At 64.7% G+C, this 21,521-nt stretch overlaps 2 protein-coding genes across 4 annotated transcripts in view; both read left to right on the top strand.

Annotated features, from left to right (window-relative positions):
• Nucleotides 1-282: 282 nt before the first annotated feature.
• On the top strand, nucleotides 283-9,618 carry SLC39A14 (solute carrier family 39 member 14). Of its 2 annotated transcripts, none has more exons than XM_030510237.1 (9): nucleotides 283-330; nucleotides 3,513-3,773; nucleotides 3,858-4,044; nucleotides 6,087-6,256; nucleotides 6,740-6,862; nucleotides 6,944-7,129; nucleotides 7,377-7,584; nucleotides 8,006-8,190; nucleotides 8,408-9,618. In XM_030510237.1, exons 2-9 carry the CDS (start codon nucleotides 3,531-3,533, stop codon nucleotides 8,552-8,554), a joined length of 1,449 nt encoding a protein of 482 aa, XP_030366097.1. In that variant the 5' UTR covers nucleotides 283-330; nucleotides 3,513-3,530; the 3' UTR covers nucleotides 8,555-9,618. The 2 variants fall into 2 exon arrangements, with proteins under 2 accessions (XP_030366097.1, XP_030366098.1); XM_030510238.1 differs by lacking the exon at nucleotides 6,087-6,256 and adding an exon at nucleotides 4,530-4,699 and having other exon boundaries at nucleotides 310-330.
• A 2,112-nt stretch (nucleotides 9,619-11,730) lies between these two features.
• PPP3CC (protein phosphatase 3 catalytic subunit gamma) overlaps nucleotides 11,731-21,521 on the top strand; it is a 30,784-nt gene continuing 20,993 nt past the window's right edge. Inside the window, exon 1 of one of the 2 annotated variants that reach the window (XM_030510235.1) lies at nucleotides 11,731-12,055. In XM_030510235.1, the coding sequence (XP_030366095.1) occupies nucleotides 12,004-12,055 (52 nt within the window). In that variant the 5' untranslated portion in view covers nucleotides 11,731-12,003. The remainder of the gene's footprint in view (nucleotides 12,056-21,521) is intronic. The other variant, XM_030510236.1, reaches the window with a different exon arrangement.

Raw genomic sequence — 21,521 nt, 5'->3', positions numbered from 1 at the left:
CCAGGAGGGCTCCATGGGGTGCTCCATGCCCCTGGAGGGGCCCGTTGTGGTCCATGGGGTGCCGGGGGGGGTCCATGGGGTGCCGGGGGGGTCCATGGGGTGCCGGGGGGGATCCATGGGGTGCCCGAGGGGGGACCGGGGGGGTCCCGCTTGCTCCCGCGCTCCGGGCGCCGCGCGGAGATGCCGCGGGAGGGGGCGTGGCCAGGGCCGCGGGAGGGGGCGTGGCTTGAGGGGGCTCTGGCCAATGGGAGCGTTCCCCGTGCCGCCGGCCGAGCGTGCGCCCTGCGCGGCCGCGACCCAGCGGAGCGGAGCGGAGCGGGAGGGAGGGAGGTAGGAGCGGGCCGGGAATGGCCGGGATGGGCCGGGAATGGGCCGGGAATGGGCCGGGAATGGCCGGGATGGGACTGGGAGGCCGCGGGGACCCGGCTGCGGGGAGGGGGCCCCGCGGGGAGGGCGGCGGGAGCGGGCCTGGAGCCCCGGGATGGAGATGGGGATGGGGGAAGGATGCAGGAGGGGATGCAGGGACCGGCTGGGGGGGTCTAAGGCTGGGGTATGGGGTTTGGAACCGGCTTCGGGGTCTGGGACCGGCTTATGGGGTCTGGGACCCGTCATAGGGCCTGGGCAGCAGCTCTGGGGCTCGCTGTGGGGCTGCCCACGCGGTGTGGGGCCGGGTGAGCGCGTAGGTGCAGGCAGCGGGGGGGATGTGAGGCAGGGAACCCACCTCATGGGGCAGGGGAGCGCAGAGACGGCGCCTGGCACCACCGGTGCAAGCTCCAGGAGTGGGGTCGGAGCAGGGGCAATGGGGCTGGGGAGTGGGGGACCCAGCCTGTGGCAGGGGGGCCCTTGTTTAGGGGCGGGGAACGCAGTTTATGGGGTGGGGAGCCCAGCTGATAGAGCGGGGAACCAGTCTGTGGTGTGGGGAACCCAGCCGATGGGGTGGGAGATCCAGTTTGTGGGGCGCAGGACCCAGCTATGGGGCAGGAGACCCAGCTATGGGGCTTGGCACCACTTTAGGGCCACTTATGGGATGGGGGCTGGTGCTGGATGGGGCAGGACGGGGGGTGGCAGCGGGTAGGACCGTTACGGGGGGAGCAGCCCCATGGCAGGGGGTCAGGGGACCATAAGGGGCCAGGGGGGCGCTGGGCCCATCCTGCCGGGCACGGGGAGCGGGTCCTGCTCCGGGAGCAGCTCGGGGCCGGGGCGGAGCGAGGGGAGTTTGGGACCCCCCATCCCGGTTTGCGGTGCCCGCGCGGGTGCCGGCAGCGCCTGCGCCTCCTTCCCGGCCGGGGGGGGGCGGTTTGCAGCCGGGATCGATGAGCTCTGGGAAGTGACCCCGGGGGATACGGGAAGGGAGCAGGGCTCTGGCTCCCGTTAGCGCCGGGCATCGCTCCCGGCCGGTTGGTTCCCTCTGTCCTGGTGATAAAGTAGGTCAGGCGCCGGCTGAGCGCGGCTCCGGAGCGCTGGAGGCAGGAGAGGAGAGGACGCCCTTGACGGTAGCAGGGAGCTGGGGGAGCCGGGGGTCACGTCCCGCAGGGATGGAGGGTGGCTCCGGGGTGAGGGGGGATGCGTTTGGCACCCTCCTGCCTGCCCCCGGCATGTTTGGGGCTGCTCCTCTGGGAGCCTGCCCCTTCCCAAAGGATGGCTCCGGTCGGAGCGTGGGCAGCGCAAACCCCTGCCCTGCAAAGCGCTTCCTGCCTTTTGTTTGGCAGCGGGGGGAAGCCGAGCCCGGTTTTCCAGCCCGGCTCCTGCGGTGGGTTTGGCGCTGGAGGGGCCGTGCATGGGCTGGGATAACCAGAGCGCTCCGGCAGGGTGAAGGATGTGGGATGGAGATGGAGAACAGCAGCGACTGTCCCTGTCCTGGGGTGCGGTGGCTCCAGGACAGGCCTCTGTGGCCGTGGCTGTGCGCCAGCCCCCGTGTGCCTTGTGGGAGACGTGCCCCATCCCGGGAAGTGTTGCCCCATCCCTGGCAGTGTTCAAGGCCAGGTTGGACACAGGGGCTTGGAGCAACCTGCTCTAGTGGAAGGTGTCCCTGCCCGGGGCAGGGGTTAGAGCTGGAGGAGCTTTAAGCTCCCTCCAACACAAACCACCTCAGGATTCTGTGTCCCATGTGTGGCATTTCCCACGGAGGAGCCATCAGGAAGGGTGGGTTTGGGGAGGGAGGAGGCAGAAGAAGGTGTTGGGGGGATGCCGAAGGGGCAGAGCTCTCACAGGTGCTGCCCCGGTTTGGGAGGAGAGGGGTTAAGCCGAAGCATCCGAGCTTAAGCCTTGGCAGGAGGAGGCTGAAGCCTCCCCAGCTCCTGCGAACAAAGATGCCAAAGTGGTGCTAAGCTTGTAAAGCCGTCAGGAATGTGGGGTCCTGGAAGGGGAACGGGGTCCTGGAGGGGGGAGCGGGGTCCTGGCCGGGTCCTGGCAGCTCCCTGCCTCGGGCACGCGGCCCCAGGTTATTTTCAGAACAATTGTTGGCTTTGGTTCAACTCTTGGGCTTGTTTTTGGAGGAGGCCAAAGTCTGCGAACGTCAGCGCCGGGGGTGCCCCCACGGCTCACCCGCTGCCTCTGTCCCCGTGGGGTCTCCCCAGGTTGTTATCAAAGGGTCTCCCCAACATAGATCCTGGTGCTTATTTGCTGTAGGGTCTCCCTGGAGATCGTCCCACTGCTGTTACTGTGGGGTCCCCCAGAGCAGCACCCGCTGGTTGTTACCGTGGGAGACCCCACTGCCCGTTGGTCGCTGTGGGGGGCTCGGTGTCCCCGGGGTGCTGCCAGCCCAAAGTTAATCATTTCCCCTTGTCCTCACGAATCACCCGTTTCTTCCAGGAAGGGCCCCGGCTCCGCTCCAGGCTCCGGGTGCTGCCCCACGTGCACACGTGGGTCGTGCCGGCTCCCTCCCAGCCCCTGCCTTTGCTCCTGGGTGAACCCCGCTTCCCGCAGCCCCCGTCACCCCTCTCGTACTGACCCCGGGCAGGGACTGATCCTGCCGCAGCGCCCGCGGCTGCGGCCGGGGAGGACCCGGCTCCTTGCGCTTGCCACGGTTAAAGTACAACCCAATGGAGGTGCCACCCTGGCCCCCGCGCCCTCCCGGTGTGGGTGCGCAGAGGTCCCAGCGGGCACGTGTCCCGGCCCTGGTGGCACAGAGGGGACCTGGCGTGGCCTTGGGGCGGTTGGGGACCCCCGTGGGACTCCTCACCCCATAGAGCTGCATTAGGAGCTGGTGTTGGGTGCAGGATCCCCGCCTGCTGCTGGGATCACTGTGGGGGTCATTCCATAGGGATCCCGAGGTGCTGCGGGGCTGGAGAGCCCGGGAGCCCCCAGCACCACCGGTGAGCGGGCGCTGGACTTGGGGCCAGCGGGAGGAGAAGCAGAAGGGAGAAGGTGTTGGGTCTGCTCATGGGGTCTGGGTGCTCACGAAGCTGGTGTGGGGCAGAAGCCTGCCAGCTGACGGGGCCGTGGGGTGGAAGAGCCGTGGTTGGGGCCGCGGGGATGCTGAAGCTCACAGCGGCGCGTGGCTTCTCTTCCAGCATCCCTGAGAGCCCGCGATGCCCGGCACCGGGCGCTGGTGCTGCCGCCTGCTCACGCTGCTCTGCCTCCTCCCCTGCCCGTGGGCAGGCCGGAATGCTGCGGGATCCGCGCTCTCCGCAGCCTCCTTCCTGCAGGATCTGCTCCAGCGCTACGGGGAGAGCGAAGCCCTGAGCCTGAAGCAGCTCAAGGCCCTGCTGAACCGCCTGGATGTGGGAGTGGGGCACGGCAACGCCTCGGAGCGGCGCGGGAACCTCTCCCGGGTAGGGCGGGAGCTCGGGGAGCGCGGGACTCCCCGCGGGGCTGCCGCAGCTCCCCTGCCTCATCCCGGCCTCTTCCCTTCCCAGTGCTTCAGCTCCGCGGAGCTTTTCGCCATCCACAACCTGAGCGAGGGCTCAGCCGTGAGGCGCAGCGAGTTCCAGGAGTTCTGCCCCACCATCCTGCAGCAGCTGGAGTCGGGAGCCTGCGCCTCCGAGAACATGGAGAATGAGGAGGACGAGCAGACGGAGGAGGGCAGGCCCAGCTCGGCCGAGGGTAAGGCGGGATGAGCACAGGGCGCGGGGCTCAGGACCAGGAGGCAGCTCGCCGATGTCCCGATGGGTTTTCCTTGGCGTGGAAGCTCACAGCGTGGATTTGCCCCTGGTCACACAGCTTGGAGCTGTGCTGCGGCGCGGCTTTTTCGGATAGCTGGATGAGCTGGATGATGGGTCCAGGAGGAGCCTTCATGGCTCATGGGAAGGGGGTGAATTGGCCTCCAGCCACATGAGCTTCCATGCGTCCAAGTGCTGATGATGCCCAAGGTGTGGGACCAGGCACAGCGCTGCCTCCTCCCATGCCAGGAGGCTCTTCCAAGTAACCTGGTGGCTTCATTTCCCCCTGCCCCACAACGAGACCCGGCAGTGTGTCCCCACTGCGGCCCCCGGGGCACGGGGATGGGTGAGAGCCGGGCCCGGGCTGTCCCTGTGCCCGGCAGCCAGAGCCTCGGTAATGTCTGGCCCCGGTCTCTTCTCGTTCCGCAGTGTGGGGCTTTGGTTTTCTCAGTGTGTCCATGATTAACGTGGCCTCTCTGCTCGGAGTCCTCATCGTGCCGTGTGCCGGGAAGGCCTTTTTCAGCCGCGTCCTCACGTTTTTCGTCGCGCTCTCCATCGGCACGCTGCTCTCTAACGCGCTCTTCCAGCTCATCCCAGAGGTGCAGTGAACGTCCCAGCCCCCCGGCACCCCCTCTGCTCCACCCGCCCCGTCCAACCGCTCCCCCGGCACCCGAGGCTCAGGCTTGTCCCCGGGGCTCCGCGGGCTCTTCCCACCCCTCCGAGCACCAGGAAACCCTCCGGAACCCTGGGATGGTTTGTGTTGGAAGGGAGCCCCTTTGGGCGCTGGAGCTGCTCTAAGGTGTCCCCTTCAGGAGCCTTCTCTTCTCCAGGCTGCCCCAGCCCAGCTCTCTCAGCCTGGCTCCAGAGCAGAGCTGCTCCAGCCCTCGCAGCAGCTCCGGGGCCTCACTCCAACAGCTCCACGTCCCTCGTGTGCTGTTGCCCCAGAGCTGAAGGCAGGATTTGAGCATGGGCGTGCTGCATCTGCCTCACAACAGAGTGAATCCCTTGAGGGATGTGCTCAGCCCTGCTCCGTGCTGCGGGGCTGCTGAGCTGGGTCACAGACCTGTGAGGTGAGGAAGTGTCCGTGTAGGAGCCCAGGGAAGCAGCAGCTTCCTCGTCGCTCAGCACCTTTCACAAGTGCTTTCATTGCCTTTATTTTAACCCTCTCTGGTTTACCAGCCCAACGCTCCCACAAGGATTTAGGCTCACCCGAGGTCTCCTGGTGCTCGGATGGGCAGACGGATACATTGCAGATTAATTGTGTTGTAATTGCGCAGTTCTGGAGTTGAATCAATGCGCTGGACACCTTCAAAATTGGAGGGGGTGCTCCACAGAGCTCTGGTGGCCCCGAGATGGATCCTGTATTTAGGGTGCAGCCTTCCCCCTGCACAGAGCGCCCTCGGCTCACGGAGTTTGCCTCCCGGTGTTGCGGTTGGGCACAGAACACCTCGGATCCATGTGGTCAGGGGCAGGTTTTCCCAAGGCTCCTTCCCAGCTCCAGAACTGCCAAGGTGTTATTTGGCACCCACCAAAGCAGGCGCCGGTTGCCTCCTGACCTGCCGGGATCCCGGCCACGCTCCAGCCTCGCGGCGCTGCGGGAGGAGGATGGAGCGTGCGGGGTGCTCGGGGGACCTGGGTGCTCTGTGGCGCTGGAGCAGCCGCCCCCTGTCCCACAGGGGCTCGGAAGCGTTGCCAAAGCTCAGCTCCAGCCCAAGGAGCTGCTTGCTCCACGGGAGGGCTCCTCTCCCGGCTGGTTGTCCCTCTGCTCCTTCCCAAAGTGCTGTTCCAAAGCCACCCAGCACCAGGTTCACCCTCTCGAAGCAATGCCAGATGAACCAGCAATCACTAATGAATGTCCTCTTCTCTCCCTCCCTCTCCTTCCCTCTTCTCCCTCTCCTCTTGGCGTGGATCCCTTCCCTCCCTGCCCTTCCCCACGTTGATCCCCCTTGTCCGCTCGGCCCGGGGTGGGTTTGGGCCTCGCCGCAGTCTGGGGTTACGGGTTGCTCTGCGTGACCGTCATCTCGCTCTGCTCGCTGGTGGGAGCCAGCGTGGTGCCCTTCATGAAGAAGACCTTTTACAAGCGGCTGCTCCTCTACTTCATAGCTCTGGCGATTGGAACTCTCTACTCCAACGCCCTCTTCCAGCTCATTCCCGAGGTAGGGTGAGGAACGCCGGGTCTCTCCTCTTCTGTCTCTTGGGGGCTGTTTCTCTCTCCCCGGGCGCTCGCTGGCGTCGGAGGGAGCCCGGAGCGAGGTACGGAGGCTGGGAGCCCCTTGGGAATGCACTGGAGCTGGTGCTGTGCCCCTCTCGGGAAGGGAATCGCTCCAGGGAGACCTCTGGGCTGCTTCGAGGCAGTTTGTTGCCCTTTCTAGCCCTGCAGGCAGGTCGCTTCTGTGGCAGAGGCTTTCTAACCTGCGTTTAGCATCCCTGCCACACGCAGGGCGGTGGGGCCAGGGCCGTGGGGCACAGCTTGGCGGGGGGAGTGAGGGAGATGAAAGGTGCACAAAGGCGTTTCTGAGCTTGTCCCCAAAGCAGCTGCTGCTTAGAGTGAGGTCAGGACACAGCAGGGCTGCCCCCGAGGTGCTGGGGCAGAGGGTGCTGCCAGGGGCTGTTCCTCAGACCTGTCGTTGTCCCTGCAGGCGTTTGGATTCAACCCTCAAGAGGATTACTACGTCTCCAAGTCTGCTGTGGTGTTCGGGGGCTTCTACCTCTTCTTCTTCACAGAGAAGGTGCTGAAGATGCTGCTGAAGCAGAAGGACCAGGTGAGGCTGAGCAGGGGCCGCTCGGAGCGCGGCTCGGGTGGGAAGCGGGGCTGACAGCCATGACCCCCCCTTGTCCCGCAGCACCACCACGGGCACAGCCACTACGGCCCCGAGGCTCTGCCCTCCAAGAAGGACCAGGAGGAGGGAGTCACGGAGAAGCTGCAGAACGGGGACCTGGACCATATGATCCCGCATATAACCAGCGAGCTGGAGTGCAAGAGCCCCTCCGGGGATGAGAAGGTTGTGGTGGGCTCCCTCTCGGTCCAGGTTAGTGCCGCCTCGTGTGGGGCTGGGGGTGAGAGCATGGGGAGAGAGCAGGTTTGGAGCCCATTGCACACAATCGATAGGGCTGGGAGGGACCTTTGGAGATCATCCGGTCCGGTCCAGCGCATCTCCATGACAAAGCGCTGGTGGTGGAAAGCAACCGGCTCAGGTCGAGCCTTGTGTGGGTTCAGTGTGTGGAGGGATGGGTTCCGGGTGCGGGTGCTGAGCCCCGCTCCCGGGTGCTGTGCAGGACCTGCAGGCCTCGCAGAGCGCGTGCTACTGGCTGAAGGAGGTGCGCTACTCCGACATCGGCACCCTGGCCTGGATGATCACCCTCAGCGACGGGCTCCACAACTTCATCGACGGGCTGGCCATCGGCGCCTCCTTCACCGTGTCCGTCTTCCAGGGGATCAGCACCTCCGTGGCCATCCTCTGCGAGGAGTTCCCGCACGAGCTGGGTACGTGCATCCGCAGGGAAAGGTGCCGCGAGGTCCTCTTGGATCTGCGCCTCCAAAGCTGCCGCTTTCCTGCTCCTCCCCGTTGTTTCTTGAGAGAAAAGCAAACACGGGGTGGAACAGAGGGAGTTGCTGCGAGGCTGCAGCTACCCTGAGGAGCCGCCGCTCTATAAATACCGAGGTAATCTGATGTCTGAGATTTAAATTTAGATGGAGACATCTGAAGGCAAAACACCCAAACCAAACACCTCCTGCTTTAGGAGGGGGAGACGGGCAGTGCTTTGGGTTTGAGTGTCCACATTGCTGTGCGGGAGCTGGCAGACAGGCGCAGGGAGCCAACGCTTGACCCCAGGCTAAAGCAGGCGCTGAATACGCTGCCCCCCCAGCCCGCCCTCCTCATCCTCCCCATCCTCTGCTCCCCCAGGGGACTTTGTCATCCTGCTCAACGCGGGCATGACCATCCGCCAAGCGCTCTTCTTCAACTTCGTCTCTGCCTGCTGCTGCTACGTGGGCCTGGCCTTCGGCATCGTGGCCGGCAGCCACTTCTCTGCCAACTGGATCTTCGCTCTGGCGGGAGGGATGTTCCTCTACATAGCGCTGGCTGACATGGTGAGTGCTGAGTGTGGCTGGGGCCGTGCCGGCGCGGTTTGGCCCCGGAGCGCTCCGGCTGGCGCTGGGGCACAGGTTGCTCCGGGCGCTGGCAGGCGCGGGCGCTGCCCGCGGGGGCCGGGGTGCTCCCGCTGTGCCCGCAGGCACAGGAGCTGGCCGGGCGCTGGGGGGCAGCTCCCGGTGCCAGGCTCTGCCATCCCGCCCTCCTGCCCCGCAGTTCCCCGAGATGAACGAGGTGAGCCGGGAGGACGAGCACAACGGCAGCGCGCTCATCACCTTCGCCATCCAGAACGCGGGGCTGCTCACGGGCTTCACCATCATGGTGCTGCTCACCATGTACTCTGGCCAGATCCAGATCGGGTAGGACCAGCCCGGCCACGGCCCTGCTCCACAGAGTCCATTTTGGGGTTGTTTTTTTTGGGGGGAAGGGGTATTTCGGGGGGGGGGTTCCTTTCCTTTTCCTGCTGCAAGCATTCGACGGTACCTGTGCGGGCACTGGCATCACACTACAGAAGAAGAGGCATTGCTGTTCAAGCTATTCCATAGACTTTATTTTGGTTTAAGGCCGAGGGGAGCTTCATCCCCTCTCCCATAGGACCGAACTGACCAGAGGAATCTTTCCAGTGTCACATCCCTCCTCTCCTCACATCTCCTGGGAAGGATGGAGTTGGGAGGCAGGAGCCGTGCTGCTCCCCTCCTCATGCTCAGAGCGCTGTGATGGGATGTGACGCTTCCCTTGAGCCCTTTGTCAAGGCGGACAGACCCTTGTGGGAGACTTCCCTGCGGGCCGTGCAGAGCTGTGCCCAACGCGCGGGGGCTGCTGAGGAAGAGGAGGTTCGAGCAGCGTTTGAGCATCGTCCCCGCTGCCTTCAGAAGCGTGTCTCTGGAGCCACGTCTGGATTTGCCCCCGTTCTGCCCCAGCAGCACAGATGATGCCCTGGGAAGAGCAGGGTGAAGAGGGGTCTCTTGTCTAAAGCACATCCTGGGTGTCAGTGCTCGGAGCAGAGGGCACCAAACCGCGGCTCGTGTGGGTCGGACTGACACGTGGGGCAGGATGCCCCCAGCTCCCTGCTGCTGTATGGGGGGGAAAAACCTTCTCCTGGGAGAGCAGCCGTGTGGTGGTGCTAGAGAGGAGGAGGTGGAAGCAGTGTGGGACGAGCCGCGATGGGGATCCTCTTCCTGGCCACGGGCTCCCAGCCAGGGGATGGGTCCCTGCCTGTGCCCAAGCCCACAGTGGGAACAGACACCCGTGTTCCAGCGCTGCGGCGTGCCTGAGGTTCGGGGTGGGGTGGGGGGGTTGTAACAAACTGAACCTCTTTAGGTTGTGTGTTTCCAGCCTTAGGGAGCAGGGTCCCAGGCGCTTCCCAGCTCTGCCGCTGGGCTGGTTTCCCCAGATTCACTGCGTGAATGGACTTATTATCATATTGATAATGTTGCCCACCCCGACCGTGTTGCTTGAGGTTCCTTGCACCCCCTCCACCCCCCCAGACCTTACCCTGCACCCGGGAGTGGTGACTGTGACTGCGCTGCCAAGCAGGAGGCGGTTCAGGCGGCTGCCTTGGGTGAAGGAGAGGTGCGGATGGCGTGAAGTGCTCTCGGTGGCTTTGTCCCCTTGGCACCAAGGAGGCTCTTGGCTTTGTCCTGGTTATGTACATCAGCGTGTCAAGGAGCAGGGAACCTTCCTGGAGCACCCTTCAGTGCAGAGGTGCACACGGGCTGTTGGCGATGCCTTCAAGGAGGGACAGGCTCTGCTTTATCCCCTGCATTGTCCCTTGTTCGTGTGGATGGTCACCCTAAATCCCTGTTCCCCTGGGGCTGCTCCATGGGGCAGCGTGTCCTGGCTTGGGCACCAGCCGTGGGCATTCCCAGGCTTCAGGCTGCTGCCGGTTTCTCCGGAGGGCAGTGGCACTGGAGCTCCCTTCCCTGCGGGAGAGCTGCGGCCTCATCCGCCCGCCCTGGTGTGGAAAAGCGAGTCCTTCCAAGGGCAGCGCGGCCTCTCCTCTCCCAAGGAAGCGTTTGGGAAGCAGCGGGTGCTCCCTGCGGCATTCCCGGGCTGGCAGCAGCGGGTCAGGCGCACAGAGGGGGAAACGCTGGTGGGTGTTGGGGCACTGCAGCCAGTGCCTGGGAGCCCTCGGCATTCCGAGAGGTGGGAACAGGGACAGGACGGCCGCGGGCTCCTCGGCACACGGCGGGAGCGCGAGTCTCGCTTGGAGGATTCCACAAGCCAGGAGCGGAACCTTCCCTGTGCCAAAGGGGAGCTGGAACCCGCCGCTGGGAAAGGGCCGGGGCAGGCTCAGGAGGGAAAGCGCCCCGAATGCAGCTCGTGACGGACCCGCGCCCCCGTTCCCGGCTCCGCGTTCCATTCCGGAGGGCGATAACTCGGGTGTCGGCTGCGCGCTGCAAACAAAGCCCGTAACTCCTGTCGCGGGCGGAGGTGTTCGTACAGCTCCACGAATAAACTCTCTGTTCTGCACCGGGGAGGCCGAGGCGGGAGCCGGGTGCGGGCTGGGAGCGGGGCCGGGGCCGGGTGATGCAATCCCGCCCTGCGGGGCTGTGCAGCGCAGCGCAGCGGCGGCACCGGCACCCCCCCCCGCCCGGAGCCCTTTTCGTTCCGCATCAATGGGTGTTCGGTGCGATCCCAAGCACCGGGGGTTGGCGGGAGCGGCCGCGGCGGTGCCGGAGCGGGGCGGGAGCAGCGGCGGCGCTTCCCCGCCCCGCGGTAGGGGAAGGACGGGGGGAAAAAGCCAACCCGTGTACTCGGCTTCTCCGCCTGCTTTGCCTCTGCCAGGCCCTCCCCTCCCAGGGAAGAGCTTCTGCCTCAGAGCTCATCTCAGTCTCCCCTCTGGCAGATTAAAGCCATTCCCCTTGTCCTGTCCCTACAGGCCCTTGTCCAAAGCCCCTCTCCAGGTTTCCTGGAGCCCCTTTAGGCACCGGAGCTGCTCTAAGGGCTCCTGCACAACGCGGCTGCGGTGGGGGGTATCAGCGCTTAAGGCTGTAGATGGTGTTTAAGGCACTACATGGGGTGTTCAGGGCACTAGGTGGGGTGTTTGAGGCACTACATGGGGTGTTTGAGGCTCTGGATGGGGTGTTCAGGGCACCAGATGGGGTGTTTAGGGCTCTGGATGGGGTGTTTGGGGCTCTGGATGGGGTGTTTAGGGCTCTGGATGGGGTGTTTGGGGCTCTGGATGGGGTGTTTGGGGCGCTGGATGGGGTGTTTGGGGCTCTGGATGGGGTGTTTAGGGCTCTGGATGGGGTGTTTAGGCTCTGGATGGGGTCTTTGAGGCTCTGGATGGGGTCTTTGGGGCGCTGGATGCGGATCTCTCTGTCCCGCCACGCCGGGTCCCCGCCGCCCTCCCGCCATGTTGCCGCCGCGGTCGCCTAGCAACGCCCCCTTCCCCTCCAAGATGGCGGCAGGAAGCGGCTGCGGGCGCTCCCACGTGACGCGGGCTCCGGCGCGGCCCCGCCCCGCTCCCCCTCCCTCCCCTCCCGGCCGGGTCCCCGCGGGCCGTTGCGCAGGCGCAGCGCGCAGGGGGCGGGGCGCGGCGGGGCGGCGCCTGCGCAGTGCGGGGGGCGGCGGGAGCGGCGCTGTGGTGGTGGTGGTGGTGGCGGCGGGGGGCGGAGGGCACCCAGCGCGGCCCGGCCCGGCCCGGCCCGGCCCGTCCCGTCCCGCTCCGCTCCGCGGGGCCTGCTCCGCTGCTCCGCTCCGCTCCTCCGCTCCGCTCCACCGCGCCGCAGCGGGCCGGGTCGTGCCGGTGCGGCTGGGCGGGGGGCAGCCGCGAGCGGCCCGCGGCGGGGGCCGGCGGCACCACCACCATGTCCGGGCGCGGCCACAACAAGCTGCCGACCACCGAGCGCATCGTCAAGGGTGAGGGGCGGCCGCGGGGGGAGCCCTGTGGTGGAGGGGGGCTGGGTTAGGCGGGGCTGCTGTGGGGCACCCCCGAAGGGAGAGCCCAGGGGGGGCAATGGGGGGACAGCGCTGGGGAGGGGAGGGGAGGGGGGGGGGCTGGTTTGGGGGATCCCCGGCTGTGGGGGGTGCATGGAGAATGGGGGGAGCCTGTTCTGGTGGGGCACCCCCGAAGGGAGAGCCCGGGGGGGCATCCCTTGTCTGACAGGTAGCTCCGGGGGGGCAGCTCTGCTCTAGGGGAGCCGGGGGGATCTTCTGGCTTGGGGGGGCCCCATGTCTGAGGATGAGGGACCTGCCCCCCCCTCTCGCTCTGTGGTGCAGTGCCGGGGCGGGGGGGCGGGGATGGGGGGACCCCCCCGGGGCTGGGGGTGCAGGGGGGGCCGTTGCCTGGCAGCCGGTGACCCTGCCCTGGGGGGGGTCCCCACTGGAGGTGAGGGCAGCGGGGGCGAGGCTCAGCACAGGCTGCACCTGCACGCGGGGTGCTGAGCCCCTGCTCTGGGGGAAGGGGGGCTCTGCACCCCCCTGCCCGCGCTGCAGCAGCGTGCCCGGGGCGGGTGCCAGCTGGCCCCCTCTGCAGGACCCGTTATAGCAGGTACTATTTTGGAAAGAGCAGGAGACACCGAAGCGGTTAACGGGGAGGGAGCCGCGGGGGAGCCGAGAGCCCCGGCTCGGGAGCAGCCTCCTCCCGGGGCACCTTTCGCTGCCCTCCCTGGTCTGGTGCCCTTCCCGTCCCCCGCGCTGCTGGGGGGCACCGGCTGCCCCACGTTACACAATCACCCCCGGCTGAAGCTGTGCCCCAGCAAGGGGGGTGGCTGGAGGCAGCTGTGCTGCCCCGAGCTGCTGCTGCTGCTGGCAGGAGCTCTTGGGGTGGGTGCTCGCCGAGGTGAAGGGGTGCACGTTGGCATCTGCCCCTTCCCTGCGTGGTCCCGGTGGTGTCGGCTCGGTTTTAGGCTGTCATGTGCCCGATCACATGTTCACATGGTAATAACGGCGGCCTCTGGTGAAGGGACAGTGCACTGAGGTGGCCCGGGGGCCCCTCGGGCTTGCCGGGCGCTGTGCTGGGCTGGGGGTGCTCCCCAGAGCCGGGCGCGGGGCTGCAGCAGCCCCGTGGCTGGTGTGAGCGGTAAATCTCCTGCTGACCCGCAGCGGCTGCGGGCGTTTGGGCTGGCCGTGGCCAGGGGGGGGTGATGGCAGTGCAGCCGCTGTGGTTCAGCTGGGCCGTCCCTGTGCACACGCTGCTTCCAGAGCCTGGGAACGGCCCCTCCAGAATCCTGCGGCTGGAGCAGCCCCCCCTGCGCCGGTGCTCCCGGGAGCGGGCGCGGGCAGCGGTGGGTTCCCCCCGGCGGGGGCAGGATTCCGGTGCCGCTGGGAACGGGTGGGCAGGGGGCTGTGATCGGGGGGGGTGGCACCGGTGGGCAGTCATCATTCCAGCCTGCAGCTGGAAGCTCCTTTTGCTCCCTGGGAATGCCTGCGGTTAAGTAGGCTGTGCCGGTTTAACTACGTTTAACCTACATCTGTACCTCTCCGGGCCCCGGGGAAGCGCTCGCTGTGATTACGATTAGGCAGGAGGAGCGCAGGGTTCCCGTGTGCCTCCGTTTTGTGCTTAAACTTGTACTCGGGTGGCTCCTTCATCGTGGGGTATCTCCCAAAATCTCTCATTTTGGGAGACACCAAGAACTGCTTTTAGTAGCCCAGCTCCGGCAGCAGGCTGGTGGCTGCTATTCCCTATGGCAGGGCTTGGAGCTGGGTGAGCTTTTGGGTCCCTTAGCCCAAACCAGGCTGGGACGCTAGGATACGTGTTCAGGCTGTGCTCTCATGGGTTTGTGAGGGCACTTGGGGTGGTCGTGCTGGAAAGCCGAGTGCTCAGCCCGGTCTGGGTATGTGCATTGGCCCAAAGATAGGCTTGGATTCCTGGATGGATCCACATCTGGGGAGCACTCCTCGTGCAGGCAGGTGGGTGCAGTGCTTTGGGATGCTGTGACCTGCTGGAGCGAGAACTTCTGCCTGAGGCCTGGGGATACAACCCTGCCGAGCTTTGTCTTCAGTCCTGCTTCATCCCAATGGATCACCCCTGCGAGGTGTGCTGTGCTCCGGGAAGCAGCAGCAGCGGTCACCAGCGCTGTGGGCATCCTCCCAAAGCTCTCTGGGGTGCACTCGCCCCCATGGCACATTCAGTTTAACCCGGGGAATGGGGTGCTCGGGGGGTCCTGCTTTTCCGGGCACGGGCAGCCGGAGCCACCCCAGCGAGTGCCCCCTGAGCCTTGTGATGGGGGGTAAAGGTGGGGCCAGAGCTGAGACCACGCAGCTGGGGGGGCCTCTGAGCAGGTTCTTTGGCCTTTCAGAAGCACTTTGCCTCTTCCAGGCACCTTCCTGCACGTCTAGTTTGGGTTTTCCCAGCTGGAAGATGCTTGAAGTGTGTGTGTGTGGATGTGAGACCCCCGATGTGGCGCTGGTTCAGACAGGAGCTGCCGGGTTCGTGCTGGGATGTTGTAGATCATCTGTTCAACACCTCCCTCAGGTCTCTTGGGGCCGGCTGAGCACCCAGAGATAACTCACCCCCCGTGTGCTCCAGCAGAGCTGCTCCCCTTCTCTCCACGCAGAACCTTTGTGGAGACGCTGGCACAGACCCGGAGCCCCATCCCATGGGATTTGTTCAGCGAGGTTCCCAGTGCCCCTGGGAGCCAGAGCCGGGGCTCACATCGGTAGGTGCCTCTCCAGAGGCTTTGGAGAGCTACCCCGAGCTGCTGCCAAGCGGATGGGTCAGGGCTGTGCTGGTCCGTCCCGCTGGCCATGGACACCTCCAGCTTGTGCGGGGCGCATCCAGCTGCCTCCCTGCCCCGTGTGCAGTGTGAGTGCTGCTGAGGGCAGCTGGATGCTGGAGCGTTGGCCTTCCTCCCGCTGGGCGCTCCAGAGAACCCTTGTAATGGAGCAGACACTGATGGAAAAGTGGCTCTGTAATAGCTGCAAAGCAAAGCAAGGCTGAGGCAGATCTTAAATACAGGGGAAGTTGTATTTATATCTCTGTTGGCTCCAGGGAGCCCTCAGAGCAGCTCCAGTGCCTAAAGGGGCTGCAGGAAACCTGGAGAGGGGCTTTGGACAAGGGCCTGTAGGGACAGGAGAAGGGGAATGGCTTTAATCTGCCAGAGGGGAGACTGAGATGAGCTCTGAGGCAGAAGCTCTTCCCTGTGAGGGTGCTGAGGCGCTGGCACAGGGTGCCCAGAGAAGCTGTGGCTGCCCCATCCCTGGCAGTGTTCAAGGCCAGGTTGGACACAGGGGCTTGGAGCAACCTGCTCTAGTGGAAGGTGTCCCTGCCCATGGCAGGGGGGTGGAACTGGAGGAGCTTTAAGGTCGCTTCGCCCCAGCCCAGGCTGGGGTTCTGTGGAATTGTGGTTCTGGAACAGAAGGAGCGTGTGGCACCGTCACCGCCTGGCTTGTGCTGCCGTTGGTTGGTTTGTCTTGTTCAGTGTTGCTGTTTTGTAGCTAAAAAGGAACACGGGGAGGGGAGAGCTGTGAAAACGGCTAAAAATGGAGGTAAAGGCCAAGGTGCAAGTTCTCAGGCCTGGGGCGCGCCGCAGAGGTGCAAATACCATCAGGGTCAAGATGCGGTGGGGGATCTCGAAAAAGCAACTTGTGTCATAATCCAGCAACTCGCCTGGCCGCGGCTCAGGGAGGCTCCGGGGGCACGGAGCCCGGGTCCCCCCGGTCCTGCCCGGCTCCCGCTGCCGCCGGCAGCCCCGGGGCTCCTCGCCGCGCTGCAGCCGGCGGAGCTGTGCGTGTGTGTGACACTGCGCAGGGCAGGTCTCTGCAGCCTGTGGCAGGGCTGCGCCGGTGCCGCGCTGAGCAGCCGCCGGCGGCACAACCGGAACCCAGCGCGAACCTGGGCGCTGGGAACCCGCCCTGCGGCCCCGGGGGGGCGGCTGGGGCTCGCTTCCTCCTGCTGCAGAGGAGGGCTGGAGGTGGGCGGAGGGGAAGGTGGGTCCCGTCCCCCCATGTTTAATGTGGGCTTTCTGTTTCCTCGCTGCCTGGGGCAGGTTAGTGCCGTTCCCCCTGTTGCCTGGGGGGTCTGTAGCAACCAGAGCAACCCCCAGTTGGGGCCCGTCCTGTAATGCCAAGGCAGGGCTGAGGGGAACGTGTGTGCTGGCTGCGATGTGCTTGGTGCTGGGTTATTGCCTGGGCAGGAGGAGGCTGTTCCTTAGGAAGTAGGGCAGGGTGCTGCCTTAAAATAGCAGCGAGCTGCTAGTGATGGAGGCAGCTATTTAGGTAAATCCTGGGGTCTCAGTGGGGACAGAGCTGCCTCTTAATCTAAAGATACTCCTTGGAGACCTATATTTGTCCAGGATCCTTCCTGGCCTGCTTTTCCAGGTGTTCCCTCTGCAGCTCGCTTTGGGATGGCGGGTGTGCGAACGGCTCCGAGGTAATGGAATTAGACAGCATTAAGCAGCAGGAGCGAGGAAACGGGCTACGTAAAGACATCGGCATTATCCTATAATGCACCACTTGGCTCTGGGTGGCTCCTGGAGGCCGGTCTGCCAGGCCCCTCGTGCCAGAGAGGCCGGGGACACACGGGAGCTGGGTCAAGTGCACCGGGAAAACCCCGTCAGGGCTTGGGGCAGGAGCAGGGAGGGACGGGGGGAGCAGCTCAGCACCCAGAGCATCTCTGGTCAGGATGGTGGGGAGCAGAGGTGAGGGGGGGCAGGGGGTGCTCAAGAGTGGGGGGCAAAGGAATCTCAGTGCAGCCTTTAAAGATGTGGCTGGTGGGGAGGAGAAGCATCAGCTTATCGGGGCTGCGTGGGCTGGAGAACCCGCAGCCTGTGGGGCAGAACCCGCAGCCTGTGGGGCAGAACCCGCAGCCTGTGGGGCAGAACCTCGCTGCTGTCTCCAGCTGCAGCATCTCCAGCTGTGGCCCTCACTAGGGTCTCGCTGTGTTCCCTCAGAGCAGAGGTGGATGTGAGGTGCTGGGCGATGTGCCCTCCTCCAGCCTGGCGCCTGCCGGTGCTGCCGTGGGCCGCCATGGCACCGGCGCGGGCTCTGCTGCCGTGGGGCGGACGTGCAGTGCCCGGCGGGCAGCGGGGTTGGCCTGGGACACAAAGCCCCGCTGTCCCATGCCCGTGATGGGCCGTGCCGGCAGCCCCCAAACCTTGGGAAGCCGGTGGAGGATCTGCTGCCATCCAGGGATCCCCCTCTCCCAGGGGTGCTGCGGGTGTCTCTGTGCGCTCACTCTCCTCCTTCCCTTTGCTTGCCCTTTCTCTGTGTGCCCGAGCTCCGCGCCCCCCAGCCTGGCTGAGACCAGCCCTCTGAGACCTGGGGAGAGGAGGGCCCCAGCTTTGCTATGGGGCTGGGTGAGCTGTGGTCGTTCCACAGCATGCTTTGGGTGGAAGGGACCTTAGAGCCAGGGGCAGGGACACGTTCTGCTGGCGCAGGCTGCTCCGAGCCCCATCCGGCCTGGTTTGAGCGCTGCCGGGGATGTGTGTTTTGGCTGCGGGGAAGTTTGACAGAGGTGGAGTGCTGCAGGAGCTGCGTGTTTCCGGGGTCCTGGGACGGGGTGGGTGCTGCCCAGGCGAGCTGGCACCGGGAGGTGAGGAGCCCGTGTGCCCAGCTCTGGGACTCTGGGCAGAGCATCCCAGTGACAATCCCAGGCAAATCCCACCCGTGCTGGTGAGCTGGAGCCTCCCTCCCGGGGCGCTGCGGCCTCGCAGGGAGCCCCTGCAGCGGCTGCCCCGGCTCTGCTCCCCTGGCACACCCCGGCTGAGCTTGGTGCTCTGGGCTGTCACTTCCTGCTTTTGGCATGAACCGTGGCCCCTGCGCAGGCTGGGGGGGCCAGGTTCTGGTGACCGAAAGTCAAAGTGGCCTCAACGTTTGGGTGCTCCTCGTTGGGTGACTGAGAGGGAGCCGGCAAGGCGCGGCCAGATGTGCTGGTGGGAACGGGTCAGTCGGTTCTTGCCTCTCCTATCTCCATGGTTGTGCCTCTGCCCCCTTGGAAGGCATCATTCAGCCCGATGGAATTCGACCTACAATAGGGATATTTTTAGGGTTATTGTGAGGAGATATTCTGGTTGTCCTACAAAAAGGAATGTGGCTCAATGTGAGGATCAGAGCGAGCTCTGAACCAGCTGCGTGCGGGGAGGAGGCTTCAGCCCCAGCAGCACAGCTCTGGCGGGTTTCAATGGAACTGGGGCGTTATGAGCTGCGTTTAGTGCTCCCCTGTGCCCGAGGCCAGGCTGGCCACAGGGGCTCGGAGCAACCTGCTCGCGTGGAAGGTGCCCCTGCCCGGGGCAGGGGTTGGGGCTCCCTCCAACCCAAACCATCCTCTGATCCTGTGTTTGCAGGAGCTGCCATTCAGCAGGAATTTAGACTTGTGAAATGGATGAGAAACACCCCGAGTCTCATGGTGCAGAAGTTTGGAGGAGGGCAGAGAAGTGGCTCTTGCCTCTGTGCACGGGAGGTGTTTGCTTCACTTGGCGGCTCCTCGGTGCTGCTGGTGGGATTTACCTTTAGCCACTTGCAAGGGGAGAAGCTGCCTATTTGCTCAGGCTGGGTATTGCTCCACTGGGTGATGGCTTTGCAGACCTGGATCTAAACTTGTCCTCAGGTTCCCCAGGGAAGAGAGAATCACCCCACAACCAGCACAGGGCTTCCCAAAGCACAAAGGCAGCTCAGTGTGTTGTGACCAGACGTTCGTGTGCTTCATCGTTTCAGGAAAGTAAAGATTAGTCCATGGAAAACTGGGCGGTTGCTAATAAATATGAGGTCTAACAGCAAGTTTGACGTTGACAGCTTCACTCTGCTGCTGAGGTTCAGCCTGTCCTTGCTTTGTGCGTGGCCCCCCTGCCAGAGGAGCACGGCAGCAGGTTGGCTGTTGCTGTAGGTAACAGCTTCCATGACTTGCCTTCAAGGGGCTTGTTCGCCGTTAATGCCTGTGGCAGCTCTGCATGATCCTGAGGCCCCAGGTCTGTGCAGGCACAGAACGGCGCTGCTGCTGCTCCTCTCCGGGCTGGGCTGCTCTGTGGTGGTGTCTCTGAGCTGGCTCTGCCCGAGCCCGGGCTCGGCGCTGAACAGGGGAATGTGGGTTAGGTGGGAACGGGGAGAGAAACGCCTGACAAAAATAACCTTGGGCTTCCTGCAAACTGGGGTGAACCCGGTGGAGCTCAGCACCGGGGCAGCGCTGCTCTCCCTCAGGGATCAGGGAGTCCTGTGGTGGGTTGGGTTGGAGGGACCTTAAAGCTCCTCCAGCTCCAAGCCCTGCCGCGGGCAGGGACACCTTCCACTGGAGCAGGTTGCTATGAGTGTCCAACCCGGCCTGGAGCTGGGTTGGATGTGGGTGTGCTGGGGCGGGTTAGCCCGCAGCCGGCCCTGGGGAGCCTCCGCGAGGTCTCTGCTGTGTGCGCACGTCCCCGGGCCGGTGCCTCTGGCATGTCTGGAGCAGGTTCCCCTGCTCCCCGCGCCCGCGGGCAGACAGAGCGCAGGAGAAGCTGCTTCCCCGCCGTGCCCAGCTCCTCGTGGGAGGGGAGCCGTGCAAAGCCAGCGAGGGAACTTACATAAAAGTTCTTGGCTGCTCACGCTGGCGGAGCCTCATGGTTTATCTTGCATAACTCTGCTCGCCGGGGCTACCCAGGCAAGGCAGCGCAGGCCCTGCCAGGAGCTGCTCCTGCACCTCTGCAGCGTGTGGCGGGCACTGCTGCTCTCCTGGTCACAAAGCTGCTGTGACTCCGCTCCTGTGGGCTTCTCACCCCGTCAGGGTGGCTCCGCTCTCAGGGGCTGTGTTTGAAGGCCTGGAATGATGGGGAATATGGACTGAATGGTTCCTGTAACAGACCATGTAACAGTCAGTGCCTAAAGGGGCTCCAGGAAACCTGGAGAGGGGCTTTGGACAAGAGCCTGTAGGGACAGGCCAAGGGGAATGGCTTTAACCTGCCAGAGGGGAGATTGAGATGAGCTCTTAGGCAGAAGCTCTTCCCTGTGAGGGTGCTGAGGCGCTGGCACAGGGTGCCCAGAGAAGCTGTGGCTGCCCCATCCCTGGCAGTGTTCAAGGCCAGGTTGGACACAGGGGCTTGGAGCAACCTGCTCTAGTGGAAGGGACTGGATGAGCTTTAAGCTCCCTCCAACCCAAACCACTCCAGGGTTCTATTTCTCTGTTCTCTTCCTTATAAACCATCTGACCTTCCCGTGCCCTGGCCCTCCCTGTGGGCTCGGTGGCCCATGCCAGGACAGCTCTGCAGAAACACGGCTTGTTTTCTAGTCACTTCATGGCCCCTCGCTCCCGAGTCCTGCGCCCGCATTCCCACCCAGCTCCTTTTGGCCTCCCTCTTTGTGTCAGCTTCCCTTGGCTCTGCAGTGCCAGTGCTGCATCCTCCCCCCCAGCAGCGGTGCCATCCTGCAGCGTGGCGAGGATTCCATCAGGAACCAGAGGGCTCAGGTGGTTTTTCTCTTGGCTGAAGAGATGAGCTGTAAATGCAGTGAAGCAGTGCTGCTGGGAGCAGGGCTGCAGTGCTGTCTGTGCTGCTGGGAGCAGGGCTGCAGTGCTGTCTGTGCTGCTGGGAGCAGTGCTGCAGTGCTGTCTGTGCTGCTGGGAGCAGGGCTGCAGTGCTGCTGGGAGCAGTGCTGCAGTGCTGTCTGTGCTGCTGGGAGCAGGGCTGCAGTGCTGTCTGTGCTGCTGGGAGCAGTGCTGCAGTGCTGTCTGTGCTGCTGGAAGCAGGGCTGCAGTGCTGCTGGGAGCAGGGCTGCAGTGCTGTCTGTGCTGCTGGGAGCAGGGCTGCAGTGCTGTCTGTGCTGCTGGGAGCAGGGCTGCAGTGCTGCTGGGAGCAGGGCTGCAGTGCTGCCTGTGCTGCTGGGAGCAGGGTCTTGCTGAGACCTCTTTAGTTGGCAGCTCCATGGGGAAGGTGCTGTGTGTGCTCTGGACCATCCGAGGCACGCAGGGCACTTAGCACCCAGCCAGCAGAGCAGAGCTTCCATAGGGCTGGATGGGAAGAGGCGCCTGTTGCAGGCACCAGCTCCCCTTTCATTACACCCACCCCTGTTCTCTGCCCTCCAGTTCACTTGGTGCGTTGAAAATTGCTGTTCAGCCCCAGAGAGCCTCTTGTGCTGCCTCTCTGCTTTCTGCCCCTGGTTCCCAGGCTGAAGAGCTGCGCTATTTGCATGTCAAAGAGATCAGCTGCATTGCTGTTAGTCACTGTGCTATTGGGCCAGCACTACCTCCTCTTAAATCGAGCACTCTGCGCTGTGGGTGATGGGGAGGACAGGGGCCTCATTTGCACGTCAGACACTTTGCTGCTCCAGCTGGATTACAGCTGAGTGCGAGCCTGTCTTGCAGTGCCTGACAGGTCCCGTCAGGAGCTGTGGAAGAGCTGGTGCATCACCCAGTGAGTGGGTTTGCTCCGTGTGGGGTGTGCTGGGGTGCCCTGTGCTCTGCAGCAGGCTGGTGCTTGCGTTG

The sequence above is a fragment of the Strigops habroptila genome, chromosome 21, assembly GCF_004027225.2.
Source record: "Strigops habroptila isolate Jane chromosome 21, bStrHab1.2.pri, whole genome shotgun sequence".
Taxonomy (NCBI): domain Eukaryota; kingdom Metazoa; phylum Chordata; class Aves; order Psittaciformes; family Psittacidae; genus Strigops; species Strigops habroptila.
This window is presented reverse-complemented; position numbering and strand designations above follow the sequence as displayed.

Coding starts and splice junctions, on each gene's coding strand:
- SLC39A14 (XM_030510237.1), top strand. CDS start 3,531: ATGCCCGGCACCGGGCGCTGGTGCTGCCGCCTGCTCACGCTGCTCTGC. Junction 6,863..6,943: donor TGCTGAAGCAGAAGGACCAG/GTGAGGCTGAGC, acceptor CTTGTCCCGCAG/CACCACCACGGGCACAGCCA. Junction 7,585..8,005: donor GGAGTTCCCGCACGAGCTGG/GTACGTGCATCC, acceptor CTGCTCCCCCAG/GGGACTTTGTCATCCTGCTC.